General features: G+C 38.8%; 1 protein-coding gene across 6 annotated transcripts in view; it reads right to left on the bottom strand.

The window, feature by feature from the left end:
* Positions 1 to 18,559, bottom strand: part of ldb2a (LIM domain binding 2a) — a 113,586-nt gene that overhangs the window by 3,989 nt on the left and 91,038 nt on the right. Inside the window, exons 6-8 of one of the 6 annotated variants that reach the window (XM_037780476.1) lie at positions 13,411 to 13,537; positions 10,054 to 10,107; positions 8,449 to 8,594 (exon numbers count right to left, since the gene is read on the bottom strand). In XM_037780476.1, coding sequence (XP_037636404.1) covers positions 8,449 to 8,594; positions 10,054 to 10,107; positions 13,411 to 13,537 — 327 coding nt within the window. The remainder of the gene's footprint in view (positions 1 to 8,448; positions 8,595 to 10,053; positions 10,108 to 13,410; positions 13,538 to 18,559) is intronic. The other 5 variants (XM_037780478.1, XM_037780477.1, XM_037780481.1 and 2 more) reach the window with 5 other exon arrangements.

Below are 18,559 nucleotides of genomic sequence, written 5' to 3'. Positions count from 1 at the left end.
ACTGGCCAAGTGTGTCAACGCTGCCTGGCTCGGGAGATCTCGCTCCTCTCAGCCGCTACACACTCACACACACACACACACACACAAACATGCACTGGCACACAGACCCAGATTAATGTACAATCACACACGTGAACACAAAAACACAGACGAAAGCAGACTCAGATTAACCCTACATGTATATGCATTGTACACAACAAAAGGGTTGTACACAGAAATCCCCACAGAGACAAACACACACATGACCACTTCCTGCATTGATGTAAACATACAAACAGAAACTAGACGACTTAGCACACTTCAAAAAACACACACTTAGATGAAGAGTGCGTTTATTTATCGAAGCCATCCCCAAAGCCCCCCCAGCGACCACTTCTACACCCCACTATGCCTTAATCAGGCTAATTAATTTAGGTGAGCTTTTCAACTAAATGACAATATCCACACTGATTTGTCAATTTGCATAGCTAATTAAGTCATTAGCTAAAAACGTGCTGATTGCCAACAAGCCATGCATTCACCATCTGTTCCTGTGAGGAGGCTGTCAACCTACCTCTGGCCAATTTTGGGCCAAAAAAAAATAAATCCCTCAGACGATAACAGCTGGTGGCTAGTCTGAGACTGGGGAGCACTAATTGTGAGCTAATTAATACTGTCAACTCGTCTACTCATCTCGTTAAGAGCTAGCTTTAGCAATAGCTAAGCGGCGACGCTTTGAATGGGCGATGAACGCCTCCCTTCATTCAATGAGCAGCGTCATTAACATATTGTTTTTTTACTACAGAGATTAGCAGTGAGGATAGCTTGGAGGACATTATTTGCTCTTCATGCCTCCAAAACAACAAGTGGGAATTTAAAGAAGACGTGGTGGGATTGTGACGACCACAAAGAGGCCGGAGAACAACATTGTGCCATAAAGCAGTGAAGAAATTAGATGATAAAAAGTTTTTAATAAAGTTTAGTTCTTCCCAGCCCTTCTGCATTCATATTAAAATACAATTTTAAAGGATAAAACTGGTGATATTCAATGTTTTTCTTGTTGTAAACAAAACCAACAATGTGTTGTTTGTCTCTCAATGACTGTCAGCTCCAAGCACATTTTGTTCCTACTGAAGGTGTAAATAATAATTAAAAAAATGCTCACAATTACATAGATACATTTAAAAAAAAGATCATTAATTACCAGCAATTTCTCCTGGTTAAATAAAGGTTGAATTCTAAGTAATTTCCTAAAAGTGTTTGATTAATGTTACTCACATAATAGAGTAAATAGTGCATTTATTGGGGACTATTTTCAGTGGTGGATTAATACACTCTGGTGAGTTTTTCTTGCAGCAGGATGGCGTATGTGGGATTGAGTTAAAATGAACTACAGTGTATTTGTTCATATTAATGAAGGAACATGTCACCCAGAGCAACAGTGTGGCTCATTGATGTGTTTTTAATCGTTTTTGGACAACAACATATAGCTTTATGGCACAGATAATACTTGTTAGTAAGGTCAATACCACTAGGGGTGTAAGAAAATATCGAAAATATCAAGTATCGCAATATTATGTTTTGTGATACTTTATCAATTCTCAAAAACACTGTATTGATTTTTTAATAGTTGGCATGAAAAGATTAACTCCATTAAATTTAATTTGCAAAGTGATGCATCCTCTCAGCGTATGTGCCCTCTCAAAGTAGTGCTATGATGTTGGATGTTACAGAGGCTGTGATAAATGATCCCACGATTGCATGATTGCATGAAAAATTTACATTTTTCACTCAGAATTTATGTACATGGTGGTGTATTCTTTATGACAGTTTTCCTAAAATTAGATGAAAAATAAACAATATAAATAGTATTGCAACATTTTGCAATATATTGAATTGTAACCCTTGTATCGTGATGTGTATCGTATCGCCAGATTCTTGTCAATAAACGGCCCTAAATTCATTTCAATTCAATTTATTTTTATATAGCGTCAAAACATTACAGAAGTTATCTCGAGACGCTTTTCATATACAGCAGGTCTAGACCGTACATTATAATTTAGAGACCCAACAAGAGATCCCTGATGAACATTCACTAGGTACGACAGTGGCAAGAAAAGACTTCCCTTTAACGGGTAGAAACTTTAAGCAGAACCAGACCAGACTCTGGGTGGGCGGCCATCTGCCTCGACCGGTTGGGTTGAGAGGAAGAGACAGATGAACAGCAAACACAATAATAGCACAGCAGCTATAAGTAATAATACAAGCAAGACAATAATCAATAGCGGTGGACATAATAGAGTGATAATAGAAATATCAGTAATAAAAGCAGTAATAATAATATAAATATGACTACTACTAATAATAATAATAGCAGTAATAATAATAGAAATATGACTACTACTCATAATGATAATAGCAGTAATATTCGCAGTAATAATAGTAGAAATATAACTACTACTACTACCAATAATAGCAGTAATATTAGGAGTAATAATAATATAAATATGACTACTACTACTACTAATAATATCAGTAATATTAGAAGTAATAATAATATAAATATGACTACTACTAATAATAATGATATCAGTAATAATATCAGTAATAATAATATAAATATGATTACCACTAATAATAATAGCAGTAACATTAGCAGTATTAATAATAGAAATATAACTACTACTGATAATAATAGCAGCAATATTAGCAGTACTAATAATAGAAACATGACTACTACTACTAACAATAATAACAGTAATAATAATAGAAACATGACTACTACTACTAACAATAATAGCAGTAATAATAATAGATATAAGGCTGATAATAATGATAGTAATAAAATACTACCAGCCTTATTCTTTAGGGGTCCAAAAAACAAAACAAAACAAAAACCTCTTAATAAAATGTTGTCACCGTCTGAATAAAATTGCTAAAAGTTTTTGGGTAAGGATGCAACACAAAAACAAGACTTTGTCTGTGCCTATAGATTGTGAATTAAGATCATTTGTATAAAATTAACGAGTGAATTCAAGGATTTTTTTTCTCAGTGCCACACGAGCTCAGCCATCTCAAGCTTAGTTCAATGCAGAACTTTGTACATGTAATCCTCAAATGATCTTCATTCTATTAATGTTAATGTACAGCAGATGGACAGTTAATTACAGGTTTTTAATATGTGCTTCAACTACACTGACTGACTGACAGCATGAGAAACCTGCTGCTAGAGGCCAGCTTGGTAAAAGAAACAACACGTTCGACACTAAATCAGTCCACTGGAGGTCAGTGTTGCTCATTCTATGAGTCCGACCACCCCCCCCCAACCCCACACACCTTCATCCTTCCCCCCGCACCTCCTCTCCTCCAGCCGCTGGTAACCCCCCCTTCCCCTCGCGAGGGTCCACTCCTTATTGTCATTGGGCTCACGTAGGCTTGTGCTCAGCCACAAACGAACAACTTCTCAGACAAAGACAGCAGGCGCGCAACATATGTAACCAGCATGTTACCAGCCACGCTGCCAGTCTTTAAGAGGCGTGTGAATGCACGGCGTGAGTGGTACGGGTGGCTTGTGTGTGTGTGTATGTGTGTGTGTGGGTGGTGGGGGGGGGCAGTGATGGAGTAGAGTGTGTGGATGTGACGGAGGAAGGGGCTGGGTTGGGGTGGGTGGGAGGGTTGTATACAGATATCGGTGATAATGAGAGCTGGCACTGAGCCAAACTGCCTTCTAGAGAGAAAACAATTGTGCATGCTGTGTGTGTGTGTGTGTGTGTGTGTGTGTGTGTGTGTGTGTTGTATATTATGTATGTGTGAGACGGAGGTAAGAGAGGAGGCTGAGGACAACATATCTGGAAAGATGACGAGACAGCTAACCACGGGACAGAACATAGAGGGACAGTACGGTGTGTGTGTGTGAGAGAAAGAGGTTCTGTAAAAATGCCACGAAAAATGAAGTTTTCTGTCGTTAAGCACCAACAACCCTCCAACCCGGCCGGAAAACTGGAGAAACAATCCCCCCCAGAATTAAAATGATTCACCCAAATAGGACACACAGCTTCTACAACTTCCACAATGTCCCTATATTCAACCCTGTCTCCTAGAAAGTATGTTTATATACTGCTTATGTAAATTAGCAAAGAAAGAAACTGCTGGATTACGTTTTCAGTGTGGAAACAATCCTTTGCCAAGTCGCAAAACATGTTGACTGACAGCTTACTGTTTATATCTACTCCTCCAATATTATATCTGCTTATAGCAACTAAAGATAAGGATGCACCGATCTGACCTTTTCGGTCTCAATATCAATACGATACCTGGGCTTTGGGTATCGGCTGATACTGAGTGCTGATCCGATACCAGTGTTTAATTAATAAGCTGTATGCTTCACTGTGTGGAAGTGACTGGGCTCATTCTCTTAATGTAAAAGCTCTGACAAACCAAGCCAACGGTCGGCCGTCGGACAGTTTGGGGCCGTCAGTGAGTGCCTGTCGGACTAGTTTTTTCGTTGTGTCGGCTCTAGTCTGCCTGTGTCGGAGGTTTTTACAGTCGATTCAGCATGTTGAATCGGCGGCAGAGCCCGTCGGTGAGAGAAATCACTCTGATTGGCTGTTCAGCAAACAAATAAGTGCACGAGAAGAGAAACGGAAGTGAGGAAAGCAAGCCAATGAGTAAAGTCAAGAGGAGAAACACAGAAGGCTCTTCTCATTTTTCATCTTCATGTCATCTGATCATTTCAACACACCGATATTTTCACGACGACATGACCATCTGGAATGAAGCCAAGTGGTGAGTGAGAGAGCTTTGTTTCATGTACATATCATAACAACGGCTTGTATATCCGCAGTCCTCGGTCTTCCAGTTTCCCTTTTTGAATGACAAATCGCGACCTGCTGGTGTGGAGAGTTATTTCCTCTCACGCAGGCGCAGCAAGTACGTGGTAGTTGGCCGTCGGCTGTAGTCTTTGCAAGACAAAAGGGCGCAAAGAGGCGTGAGGCGACACAACAGGTGGCCTTCGTCGCAGCTAGTTCTTTGATGTTGGGTTTGCGTGTCTGGGCCTTTAGGCAACATCAGAAATTAAGATTCAAGTGTAAAATCTTCCAGTATAAAATGTATATAGTATATAAACGGGGTTGCTATTAGAGCTGCAACAATTACTCTATTAATCGATTGGTTGTCAACTATTAAATTAATAGCCAATTATTTTGATAATTTATTAATCGGTGTCAGTAATTTTAAAGGAATACAAATTTATTTTTAATATAGAATGACATCATAAAGTTTGATTTATATAAACATAAATGACCACTAACAGTTAAATTCCAAAAAAGTCCATTTGTATATGGTAAAGTTTAGCAGCCTATTTTATCTGTAGTTTGGGATTTATTCTATTTATTATTTATTCTATTTTAATTTATTTTTTTAAAACTTTTTTTTTCTTTCTTTTTTTTAAAGTTAATTTAACTTTGGCTTTTGTACTTTATCCTTTTTGTATCAGCAATAGGTGAGGGTTGGTTGGGAGGGAGCTTTGGGGGAAATATACCAAAATATGGAGGGACAATCCTTTACATTTATACTCTATTTGTATGTTTCTGTACACCTGATGTTACTCCCAATAAAGTATTACATAAAAAAAAAGAAAATCTAAATGATCTGATTCCAGCTTCTTAAATGTGAATAAGTTCCGTTTTTTTACTCCTCTATGACAGTAAACTGAATATCTTTGAGTTGTGGACAAAACAAAACATTTGAGGACGTCATCTTGGGCTTTGGGAAACACTTATCAACATTTTATTTTACCATTTTCTGACATTTTATAGACCAAACAACTAATCGATTAATCGAGAAAATAATCGACAGATTAATCTACAATGAAAATAATCGTTAGTTGCGGCCCTAGTTGCTGTGATGCACACACTGCGAGTATAGAAATCAGCTCCCTTAAATATCCCATTAAACTGAATTAATCCAGTGTACAAGACCAATCCGCAACCCTTTAACGCTGTTTGGTATCAGCACACTTTTAGCTGAACTGTATTCAGAAACACACCGGAGTGCAGCACCAGCGTGGTTACAGAGTAGTAAATTGGATGCAGTAGTGTAAATATAATACAGTACAGTATGTGTGTATAATGAGCGGTGTATGGAGTAGGTAGAAAACTAGAGCCTGCAGAGACGATACACTCACAACAGCATCAAATCCTCCAGGGGAGCGGCAGACATGTGGTGTAACACTCAGCTGTTTAAGAGGCTGTTTAACCTCTAACTGTGTCAAGTGGCCTGTTATAGAGCAGAATCACAGTATGCAGAGGCACAGAGACACAAAACGTATCTTTATTTTTACCTTTTCTGAATAATAGATCAATATATTATTGGATGTTGGTGAGTCAAATAGTCCACTGCTGATGTCAGGCAGTTAAATTGTTCACTAAAGTACTCTGTGGAAGATTCCTAATTTAAAGTAATATCAGGAAAAAATGTGACGGGGCATCCTATGCTGAAAAGTTAATTAAACTATTTACTGTCCCGTGTCTACAGTATGTTTTAGAAATGTTTCCATCATAACAAGATTTAATTATTTTCCTGAAAATGGAACAAAACAACCACACTTCCAGTGCTTGAGACCACGAGGTCGCCCCACCAATTGTACTCCGGACGTACAAAGATAAGATATGCAACAAAGGATTTATTTAAATAAAATTAATGGCTTAAATTTAGGGACATGTGCACAACTTATAAATCGTCTTGCTTAAACACAAAAATATCTGTATCAGCCATCAAACACACACATCAGTCTAAACATTATTTTTTTTTTAACCTCTATTTTTTTATCCAGTTACAACATGCACACTTTCACCACTGAAAAGCTGCACAACTGATATTATTGTCCAATATTGGGTTATTGTTAGGGCTGGACAATATGGCCAAAATCTTCTATCATTTCATATCTCGTTAATGATATATAATATGGTAATTTAATAAATAGTCTACATGAAATAACCACATAGTAAAGTCTATTTTTGTATACTCTTGTGAATTAAATACTCAACAAATGAGAAGTACTGAGTATTTTTTCTCATTTAATTAAGTACAAAATGAAGCAAACAGTTTCAAGTGAAATTATAGATAAATATTAAATAAATAAATATTTCCAGCTATACACTGACTATGTTTACATGCATGCACACAAATACAGAGTAATCAGATTAAGACGATAGTATGATCAGATTTTCGGAGAAATTTGAGTTAGTATGTGCTTGTTATCAATTTAGACGACGTGACTGCGTATCACGATATCTCGATATATGATTTCATTATGATACGATTCCACTGAAAGACGATGCATTATCATATTGAATTATCACCCAGTTATTGGTTTGCATTTCTATATATTACATTTTCAGTAAATATTAAAAATGTACTATCTTCATTTTACATTCACTGATGCTGTTACAGTTATAGTACAGTTTACTGTTCAAATATAAAATATAAGACCTGATATAGATGATACATATAGTTATTTATTTGTCAAATATTCAGCCAAAAAAATCCCAATGTTTGAGCTCTTACAACTTTGTATCACCCACTTCTGCACTGCAGGCCACTAAACTGTGCTACTGGAGCAGCTGAGATTTACAGATGTTTAACTTTGACCTCCACAGATTCATCAGAAACTATTTGCTGTTGCTGAGTGACCAAAAGCCACTGGAAGAAGTTAAACTCCACATGAAGCTCTTTCAGTATTGTGAATTTTTGTATTATTGAAACCTGTGTTATCTATTTATCCGGTGCTCTTCACATTCAGACAGTTCTGGACATGCGGAGCTACTGAAGTAAACTCTTCTCACAGTAACAGTCCTCTGGGCAGCTGTGAGTTCGATGTCTTCTTGGTCAAGGGCATTTTCAACAGTAGTGGCTGAGAGAGGCCAGAGTGTCACTTTCCCCACCCACATCTTCCCATTTTGTCCTGAGATTTAAACTTTTTACTTTTCTTTTTAAACCTTCAGGCTACGGCCACTTGGTTGAGGAACGGGGTCAGCTGGGTCGTTTTAAACATACATATTCTGAAGTACATGTTGTTCTTGTAAAGAAACTAAGGAAGAAGCTGGAGTTAGTGATATAATACTACCTTTTTATTCACCTTGCTGTTTATGAATTTAGCTGCTCTTGTACTATTTTCTGCTTTTGATGATTTTTAATGTCGTTTTGTGTCACTCTTTATGTATTTTCCCTTTGTCTTTCTGGGCGACATGTTTTCACACAAATCCCTTGAGGTTTCTTTGTCTCACTACACAGACTTGAGTTTCTTTTCTACCCTCTCCTCCTGTTTTTCTTCTCTTTTGTGCAAATAAATTAAACCTAATAGCTGCAATACCATTAGGAATATCTCGCGCCTGTGTTCAACCCTGCAAACATGCATGTAGAAAAAAATAAAATAAAAGAGGAGGCAAACCGAGTGGAGCTGATGCTTACAGGTACCTGACTGGAGAGGCTGAAGTTGGTGGCGGGGCTGCGTTTCTTGCTGGCAGTGGTGCCGGCGCTGTTGGCGCTGCTGGCTGAGTTCTTCCGTTTCCTCCTCTTCGTGGTTGTCTGTCGGGCGGGCTCAGCTTTGGCCCGACCTGTAAGGAGAAACACAGGCAATGCCAAGAACATAACGCATACATACGGAGACAAGGTGTAGGAGAGTGTGCTGTGTGGGGTACAGCTGCAACGATTTATTGATTAGTTGTCAACTATTTAATTAATCGCTACTTGGGCACCAATAGTAGGGCTGCAACTTATGATTATTTGTATTATCAGTTAATCTATTACTTTTTCAACTGACTAAGTCTATAAAAGATAGAAAATACTAAAACATGCCCAAATTCCAAGAGCCTAAGGTGATGTCTTCACGTTTTATTTTGTTCGAAAACCAAAAGATATTTAATTTACAATCATATAAAACAGAAAAGCAGTGAATCTTAAAATGTGAGAAGTTGGAACCAGTTAACCACTTAAACGATTGATCTAGAGCTGCAACGATTAATCGATTAATCAGTTTGAGTAATATTTTTTCAAGAAAAACAAAGTCAAAATTCTCCAACAGGCAACAACAGCTGTCAGTGTGTCAGTGTGCTGACTTGACTATGACTTACCCCAAACTGCATGTGATTATCATAAAGTGGGCATGTCTGTAAAGGGGAGACTCGTGGGTACCCATAGAACCCATTTTCATTTACATATCTTGAGGTCAGAGGTCAAGGGACCACTTTGAAAATGGCCATGACAGTTTTTCCTTGCCAAAATTTAGCGTAACTTTGGAGCGTTATTTAACCTCGTTGACAATCTAGTATGAAAAAAAGAAATTAATAGCGTTAAAACGAATTTGCGTTATTATCGCGTTAACTTTGACAGCCCTAATCGACATATTAATCAACAATGAAAATAACCGTTAGTTGCAGACCTATTGTAGACTGAGTGTGTTTTAGGTCATACAGTAGAGAGGCTCGGACAGACAGCATTACATGCGGAGACACAAAGGCGTGCACAAAATTGTGCAAAATGCTTGTATACATGCATGCATGCACCCACACACAAAGACATGTTACAGAGACAACAGCGACTTGTCTACATTGTTCCATGCTTTGTTTTCTTCAGAGGTGAAACCACACGAGCGTCGACATCTCCCAAGACATGCACTAGTAAGAAAGAACCTCTCTTTCATTTGCATAAATGCTCGACAATGGACCCCGATGCTTAACGTAATGTAAATTTGTTAATGATGCACCGATTGCGATGTTCCTCAATAGCATGAGCCAGATTAAAACCGCTCTGCTGAGGCAGAAAGCACATTCCTGTTTGTCTTACTGAACAGGTAATTATACTATAGATTTGATTTGCTGAGCATGCTTGTGTTTGAGAATAATGTTTCCTGCATGCATTAATCTGGCATATGCAACCTGTATTTGTTATATTACAGGAATTAGTGTTATTTTCAGACATGCAGATGACACAAACATGTATTTCATGGCATTCCAGTAAGCAACTGAAATGCTGCTTTCTTATAAGACTACGCAGACAGTGTAAGAGGGAAGATACCTTTTTTGTGATTTGTGGGAAATATTTCCGTTTTGAAGTTCTGTGGGTGTCCAGCTGAAAACCGGAGCCAAAATTACTTTATTCAGGTGATTGAATGATCTCTTAAACATTTTAAGACAGAATGAGACCAGAGATGATAACAGAGAAAACGAGGAAAAAGAGTTGAACTTCCAATGCCATGCAGATGCTACTTTACACCACTGGGAAACTTAGATGAATGTTTTTCCAATTATGAGTTACACATAATTCCTGAAGGTGCAATTAAATCACAAGTGAAATCATTATTATCAAAAAGATATAAAGCACAGACAGGTTAACTAGAGATCTAGGTGTTTCTAGTATTTGCAAAATAAACTACGGTGCATAATTTATGAATACATGATTTAGCAAATTCTGCCAACATTTGTTAGAAAATCATTCCTTTTAATCTCGAGGGAGACAAGAAAACACGGCTGTGATCTTCAAACAGATGTCTGAAAATGAAATACATTCTTTTTTCGAGGTTCTTACTAATCACACCGAGGGAGATGCTTTCATATTCAGTTACAACAACCAGCGACTCGTTGATACAAACAAAACTGAAACTATAAATCAGAGGCAAAACAATAAAGGGAATTTTTATCGGTATCTTTTCTCTTTTGATTCCTGACTTTGACAGACGTGTGTGCAAAAAAAGTGGGCCTATTGTCAGAGACAATCATTTCTGTTATCCGACTGGTTTCCTTTCGATGCTGAACCGGTGACGCACTAAAATCACTTCCATTTCCACCAAAAGGACTTATCAGAGCATAAATGCGCCTGTGGCTTCCTTCCTGGCGAAATCCCAACCAGTTTCCAAGCTGGAGAAGAATTGCAGGAAAGGGGAAATAACAGCCCACCAATAAGGGAAAACCGCAATTACAGCTAAACTGCAAAGTTCAGACAAACTTCTTGTGAAAATATAGACAGATGGCATGAAATGACCCTGAAAAATACACGGAGGAGGCCCGAGCATTAGACTTACTATATTTAATATTTAAAAAGTTACCACTTATAGATAAAAAAAAAACAGCAAACCAACCAACCAATTAAAATGATAAAACTGCATATTATATCAAAATACATTAAACATTAAAGGGATAGTTCGGATTGTTTAAAGTGGAGGTACTACTCCATCATCGTCAGTGTATTACCTACAGTTTGAGGAAACAGACAGGAGTACCTGCACAGGAGCAAAGCAATGTACTGCTGTGGACGGGGGCAGCAACAAAATGTATTTTAGCCTCCAAAAAAAATCAGTTTAAGTGCACGCTAGATTTAGAATATTTTCACTGCTGTACCTTGCCGTCAGACAGCCCTTTCCGACGGGGAACTGAAGCCGTTATCTATGCTCTCTTCAAAGCCACCAGACTCCATTGACAAAAACAGAAATTTTACATCGTAGAACATGGGAGTTGCTGGTCTACCGCTGTCGATTGGTTAGTTAGTATTGTGTGACTTCGGTGTTTTAAAGGGTTAGTTTGGATTGACTAAAGTCACACAATAACACAAACAACTAGTGTTGTAGTACTCAAGATCGGTCGGTCTTGGTCTTGAGACCGGTCTCAAGACCACTTATTGAAGGTCTTGGTCTCGTCTCGGAAATGGCCGTATTTTTACTCGGCCTTGTCTCAGTCTCAGACCGGTCAACTCCACAACTGCGTGGATATCACTAAATTGCCTGTTTATTGTCAGTTCAATTTGAGGAAAGCCTATATTGTTTGCATGTTTCACATTTTATCCTAAGTGTGTCATGCAGTGTGGGACTCGCACTGGTCCGGTCTTGGTCTTGACTTGGTCTAAACCCTTCAAAGTTTCGGTCTTGTCTGGGTCTTGATACACTCTGGTCTTGGTCATGACTTGGTCTTGGTTGAGGTGGTCTTTGTTTGTTTGCTCTGTAAGTTCCTCACAGCCAAAATGTGACGTAACAGATTCATTCTTCAAACAGCACTTCTAAGCTTCAAGTGAAACAAACTACCCGATCGAGGCAGCGGTAGACCAGCAGCTCCCGTGTTCTGGGAGGTAAAATCACTGTTTTTTTTCAATGAAGTCTGGTGACTTTGAAGAGAGCATATTTAGATATAGCGGCTTCAGTTCTCTGTCAGAAAGGGTTGTCTGACGGCAAGGTAAAAGCTGTGAAAATATTCTAAATATAGCGTACACTTAAACAGATATTGATTTTTTTAGGTGGGCCTTTCTTTTAGGTGACGTTTTGCTGCTGCCCCCGTCCACAGCAGTACATTGCTTTGCTCCCGTGCTGTAACTCCTGTCTGCTTCTTCAAACTGGGAGCATGCCGACCGTCATCTACTGTAGGTAACACACTGACTATGGATAAGTACTTCATACAACCTCACCCAAACTATCACTTTAAGCTGTTTCTAATAAATCCCACATATATGATATAAAACTGTATCACCCATATAGGATTTCATATCAAGCTCGCTTTCCGTGGGCACAATTAACCATCAATACAAGAGCTTTTTTTACTCCTCAGACTTTATATTCATAAAATGCTTTCCATGTTTTTTTTTCTTCTCTGTTTTTTTTTTTCTTCTTTTCTTTGAAGACCGTCGTCGACACTGGGGAGCTGCTGGCCGGGGAGCTGGATCTACAAGTCTGATTACACCCGGCACTCTTAATTAAAGTTACACAGGTCTGAGTCAAAGGCTTTTTGACTGGTGTTGGTTTTTAAAGACATCTCGTCACGCCTCGCTAAGCATTGCTGTAATTTGCAGCCACTCCGATGTGTCCAAAAAAACTCGGCTTACTCTTTCTCTCCAGCTTAAGACCGCACAGCCAATTTAAGTCTGGTACTTTTCAGAAACCGCCCTTAAAACATCAATCATAGAGAGCTGAGAGGCCCGTTAAGATTGGCGAGGTTGAGATTCAAGAGGCAGCCCTGAATTCTGATTAATTTCATATACCTGACAGGCAAAACATATTTAAGGGATTAAGACATATAATGGCAAATTTGGAAACATAAATGATGCAATAAAAACACAGTCTGAGAAAATATATTCCTATCCCTACAAAGTGAGTGACGGTACAGAATTAAAAGTTGTTTTTTTTTAAGGAAAGAAAGTCAGTTAAACCTCAGTAGGGGGAACATTTTAGAAAATGCAGATGATTTTCTGACGTCATTTGATGCCATTTTTGGGTAAGAACTCCATATTTCTCGTTCAGAGGAACAGGTTTATCCGGAGTTATCTGAAAATCTTTGCTGAGAGAAACCAGAAAAAACTCTTCACACTCGTCCAGATTTGTAGGTTTTACAGATAAAACGCTGCATCTTTGAAGAGGCATATGGACAGTAAAGATATGTGTAGGTAGGTAGTTACCTGGTGGGGCTACCATTCTCTGCCATTTTTGGAATAGGCATGTCTTGAGACAGTCCCGGGGGCTGAGGTTGTAGGTCTTGTGCCTTGACATGAGCTCCTGCATGGGCTCCAGGATGACACACAACTGCTGACACAACGGGACAAACAACACGTCCAATTAAAACAGGTTTATTAAACGTTTGATGAGAGGACAGCGTCCTGTCCACTGCTGCAGCCTCTTATCAAGGTAAAGCAAAACAACGTCCATAAAAACACTGAGTTTGTTGCTCAATTAATCACCCCCAGACTGACTTTGAGTGATTAATAGTGCAGTAAATCTACCTTTTATAGACACTATTAATAAAGTACCTTAAAAAAAAAAAAGGTTTATTGTCAAGAAGAGCGTCAGAGAGATAGAGAGAGAAAGATGGGTGATACATTTTAATACGAGCAGCCTTTGCTGAGCGGTTTTACAACATGTGTATGACACATTCATGCGTCAATACACACACACTTTGAAAACAGTCCCTTGTTCCCACACTGAAGTCCAACAATATTCTCCAGTTAAAAGACAATATTCTGGAGAAAACTGTAAATCTCTGGTGATCAACAGTGAGAGGAACCAGGGGTCAGCCTGTCATCTTAAATACATCAGGCTTTGCTTGTCCAGATAACATCTGGATAACATTACTGGTCAGCCCCCTCTCCCTTCTTTAATAGCAGCACCCATCCAAATGCTTGTTGGTGCAGTCAGTGTTTGGACGGTTACAGTGCTGTCTTATTGCTGGACCAATCACAGAGTTATCCTCCAAGCAACCATGTCCATCTTTTTCTTCTAACTGGATAAAACTGTTTTCTTTTTCTTCCTGACTTTCGAACATTTGACCATTATACCCACCTCTCCCAGCTTCTGACACCCGCAACAGCTTTTGTTTTTTTAAATTATCAGCACTTAAAAACTATGGTATTTTAATGAGCACTCTATGTCATATTCACATTGCCATATTGTTTGGCTGACATAATGTTGTAAGGACCCGAGTCTTGGAACCAATCAACTATCGGTCTTATGATGGATAAGCCTCTGGGGGCGAGGGGCTATATTTTTGGGGTTCCGGTGTAGCCAGCGGATATCCGGGCCAAGACTTCCTTTTCCACGCACTGCTCATTGTTTACAGTCTGATTAGCAACTTGAGATGCGAGACTGGAGTTGAAAAATTACATTTACAACCGGAGGTAACCAAGATTGCATTTCGGCCAATGCCTTCCGCCTCTTTTGCTCTCCACACAGACTGATTACCTATGATTAGTCAATACTACTCAGACAACAAACAGAAACAGTTCCAATACCAAAGTCTTGTCCCGATGTAGAATCCGTTTATAGAGATTATAAGGACCCCATACTGCACTTTTTCCCCGATATACTGTATGTAGCAATACTTTATTATAACAGCTGATTGTAGCTTACTGCAGATATATCGGTATAATTTAGAAACCCAAACGAGAACTGACAAGTTGATTTTTCAACTATAAAATGTCCTGTTCAGGTTGTATCTAGGTCACAATTCATTAAAAAACAAATCTAAGGAATCTGTATCAAGATTGTAAAAAAAAAAAAACAACTATTGGCAGATATATTGTTATCAGATATGTTTAACTCAAAAATATCTATCAGTGTCAGCCTCAAAAATCGTTGTGTTGTGTTTGTTGTGTATGTTTTCTGATCTGATGCCCCTATTGTTAGGACAACTTTATTTGTCTGTGCCTGCTGTTGCTACAAAAAACATTTTTAATCTGCCATTGCTATGGTTGAGGTTTGGTTAAGTTTAAGCACAAAAAGGACTTGCGGTCATGGTTAAAAGAAACCAATGCTGAAGAGAAATCAACAGCAGTCTCCCATGTCAAAGACCAAGAAGAACATATTAGAAATAGTAGATGTCATTAATCTGATGCATCAGAGGTTTTGGCCACTAACTCAAACCCTACATAGCTGCGGTATGGCTGACCGGGAAAGCAGTCGATGAAGTCGCTGTTAGTGTTTCCCGATCAGAGTGATGTAAGGTCAAAAATTACTGGAGTGAAAGTAGGCGTGGGTTTACTAACTAACTCAAGGGCACTTTGACAGTCGTTACTGAGAGAAAGGAGACTGTTAATCATTCACTGCATGCTCAGATGATCTCCTCTGACCTTCAGCATCCCACCACCCCTACAGTACATTTCTGATGTCAATTCTAATCAACATGCTCATCCTGTCTTCAGCCGTACTGTACAGCAACTTGGAGTAAAAAGAAAAAGACAAGGGCAGGTATCATGTATGTGTATCTATCTATGACCTACTACTGTGTGTTAAGCAGGTGTGGAAGCTTTCATACAAATCACCTCACAACACCAGGGATCCTTTAGCATGATGGATGTTTACCAGTTCGGGGTTTCAAACCAGTCATTCTAACAACCGTATCTGCTAACGCCAAATTACCCTACATAAACATAGTAATGTCGGTTCCCTGTGTAAGGACGGCAGTGTTTTGATGCCATGCAGCTCGAGGTAAAGTGAACATCCCTGTAGCAGACTAATCCCATGTTCTCCTCTGATAGTTCCCTCCTGACACAGTAATATCCCTCCACAGCTCAGCCAACAAGCCCTGGCTCTCAGCCTGAAAACAAGGGCTATTTTCAGGCTGAATAGTAGGAAGCCAGCAGCTCCAATACATGGAAAGGCTTAAATACTCCAAATGAAAAAAAAAGATAGAGAGAGAGAGAGAGAGAGAGAGAGAAAGGCCGGTTGTAACCTCTTTATCCAGGAAACAGTCCGTCCCCTTTAGAAGGACTGATAAACGCTGGGAAAGGTCTTTTCCAGAGACACATTATGTGAGGAAAAGGGTGTATTTTATTTTGACATCCTTGGATAACAGTAGGGGAAAATATAATTTGCAAAGTGTGTGATATGATGAATAACAGTGGCTGCCCAGCAGGTGTTTCCCAATCTGGGGATCGGAACCCCCAAAAGTAACCCTGCAGCTGGATTCTCACGACATCACGTGAGAAGCGTGGTATCAAATGTCACACGAAAATCCATCTTATCAGGGTTCAAGTAATGCATTTGTGTCCGGCTCACCAGACAACGGACCAATCGGCGTCCTGTGAGGAGCTACTGGCAGCTACGGGCGTGGCTTATGTTTGTGTGATACCCTGTGAGACCATAGCGTGAGACGACACGGAGAGACGACTGTTCGTTCTAAACAACAATGCCGGCTCCTGAAGAGGTTAGCGTAGACGCTGCAATAAAGGCATCAGTTATATCAGAACTGGAGAGTATATCTTCATTGAAAGAAAAGCAAAGAACGGCACTGAAGGCGATGATTTTAGGCTTCAGTTAGTGTCCCTTTCGTTAGTTTGATTGACAGACGGTTCATCCAATCACCTGCCAAGTATTGTTTGAAAGTACTTGCCCTTTTCCAAACAGTTTCCAATGACGGCTTCTCAGATGGTTCTGTGTAACAAACCATCTGACAGGGTCAGGTTACCCAGAAAAAGGGGTCGTAAGATGAATCTAAATGTATTGTGAAGTAAAAAAATATGTTTGTTTGTCAGACTTTTCTGTAATCTTTGCTTTGTTCTTGTGAAATATTGTTAAGTATGGCCTTAAAATAGTATCCAAGTGAGTTTGCCATGTTGTGATTTGAGCATATTTGTTCATGCTAAATGCAGTACCTGTGAGGGTTTCTGGACAATATTTATCATTGTTTTGTGTTGTTAATTGATTTCCAATAATAAATATATACATACATTTGCATAAAGCAAGCCTATTTGTCCACTCCCATGTTGATAAGAGTATTAAATACTCTCTATAAGGTACATTTCAAACAGATAAAAAAGTGTGATTAATTTGCGATTAATCACAATTAACTATTTTAATTGATTGACAGCCTTAGAAATACTGTTATATTAGGTTACCTCAAAAGGGGTCGCAAGATGAATCTAACGGTATTGTGAGAGTAAAAAAATATATTTGTTTGTCAGACTTTTCTGTAATCTTTATTTTATTTGTGAAACATTGTTAAGTTTTATCTCTTCAGGTCTTAAAAAATAGTATCCAAGTGAAACAGTCTATTAATCATTGAGGGGCTGAAGGGTCACAAAAAGACAAAAAAGGTGGGGAACCACTGCTTTACAGGATACAATGAAATCTAAATTAAACACTGAATCTGTAACTAAGCCTTCAATTCTTACATCTGCCTTCTTACGTCGGCAATCTTTGTAAACACATGCTTAAAATGCAATTTCAATAAACTAAATACAATTGCTTTTAAACTACTCGTGAAATAATCTATGTAGTTTATGGTGTTTTCATTACTACGGGAATGAAAGCGAACCTCAGACGAAGGTTAAATCCCTCGTTAAGATGAATGTTTCCCGTAGCATTTTAAATAAAACCACATTGTGTTCCGGGAAAGTTCCTAATTCAGCTGACGCGTGAGGATTTATGTGAAATATTTCAGGTTTAGACCACTGAGGCAATGCGAGTCATTTCGACAAACTAACCATTCTTCAAAAAGCAAAGCTGGGTCTATTTAGACACAAACAACCATAAAACGCATGTTGTCAGCAAACAGAAAACGAGGCATGATCCCCGTTTCATTGTTTCGTTTGCTGAGCACTGACCATCTGAATCACCAAAAATAAAGAATCCACAGAAGCCAAATCTTTTAGTGTGTAATTACAGATACTTGAATTATGTGTTTTCTCTTTCAGCCGCATTACAGTTGCTTTCTGTATAGGAAATCATTGTTATAGGAAAACAAAAACAGCCACCCTGCTCCCCTCTCCCTCTCTGTGTCTTTCTTCACTCAGTTATTATAAGCAGCGGAGGTGCCGTTCCCTGATTCGCGCGCCATTTCACAATTATGAGTCTCAACAGGGAGCGTTCATTAATGTTATGCTAATTTTCTGTATCCAATTAATTCTTCTCTCTCCCCATCTCTCTCCCGCTCGCTCTTGTTCTCCCATTTGGAAATCGTAGCTGTCAGTCAACTGTGGCGTCGAGAAACACAAACAAAACCCTGTGAAATAATCACTAATGTATTCAGCCGGCTTATACTTCCTATTTCCCTAAATTATAATGCTGCGGTCAGGTAGAAAAACACGTATAGGCGGAGAGTAAAGAAGAAATAAG

This window comes from Sebastes umbrosus, chromosome 9 (assembly GCF_015220745.1).
Source record: "Sebastes umbrosus isolate fSebUmb1 chromosome 9, fSebUmb1.pri, whole genome shotgun sequence".
NCBI lineage: Eukaryota > Metazoa > Chordata > Actinopteri > Perciformes > Sebastidae > Sebastes > Sebastes umbrosus.
This window is presented reverse-complemented; position numbering and strand designations above follow the sequence as displayed.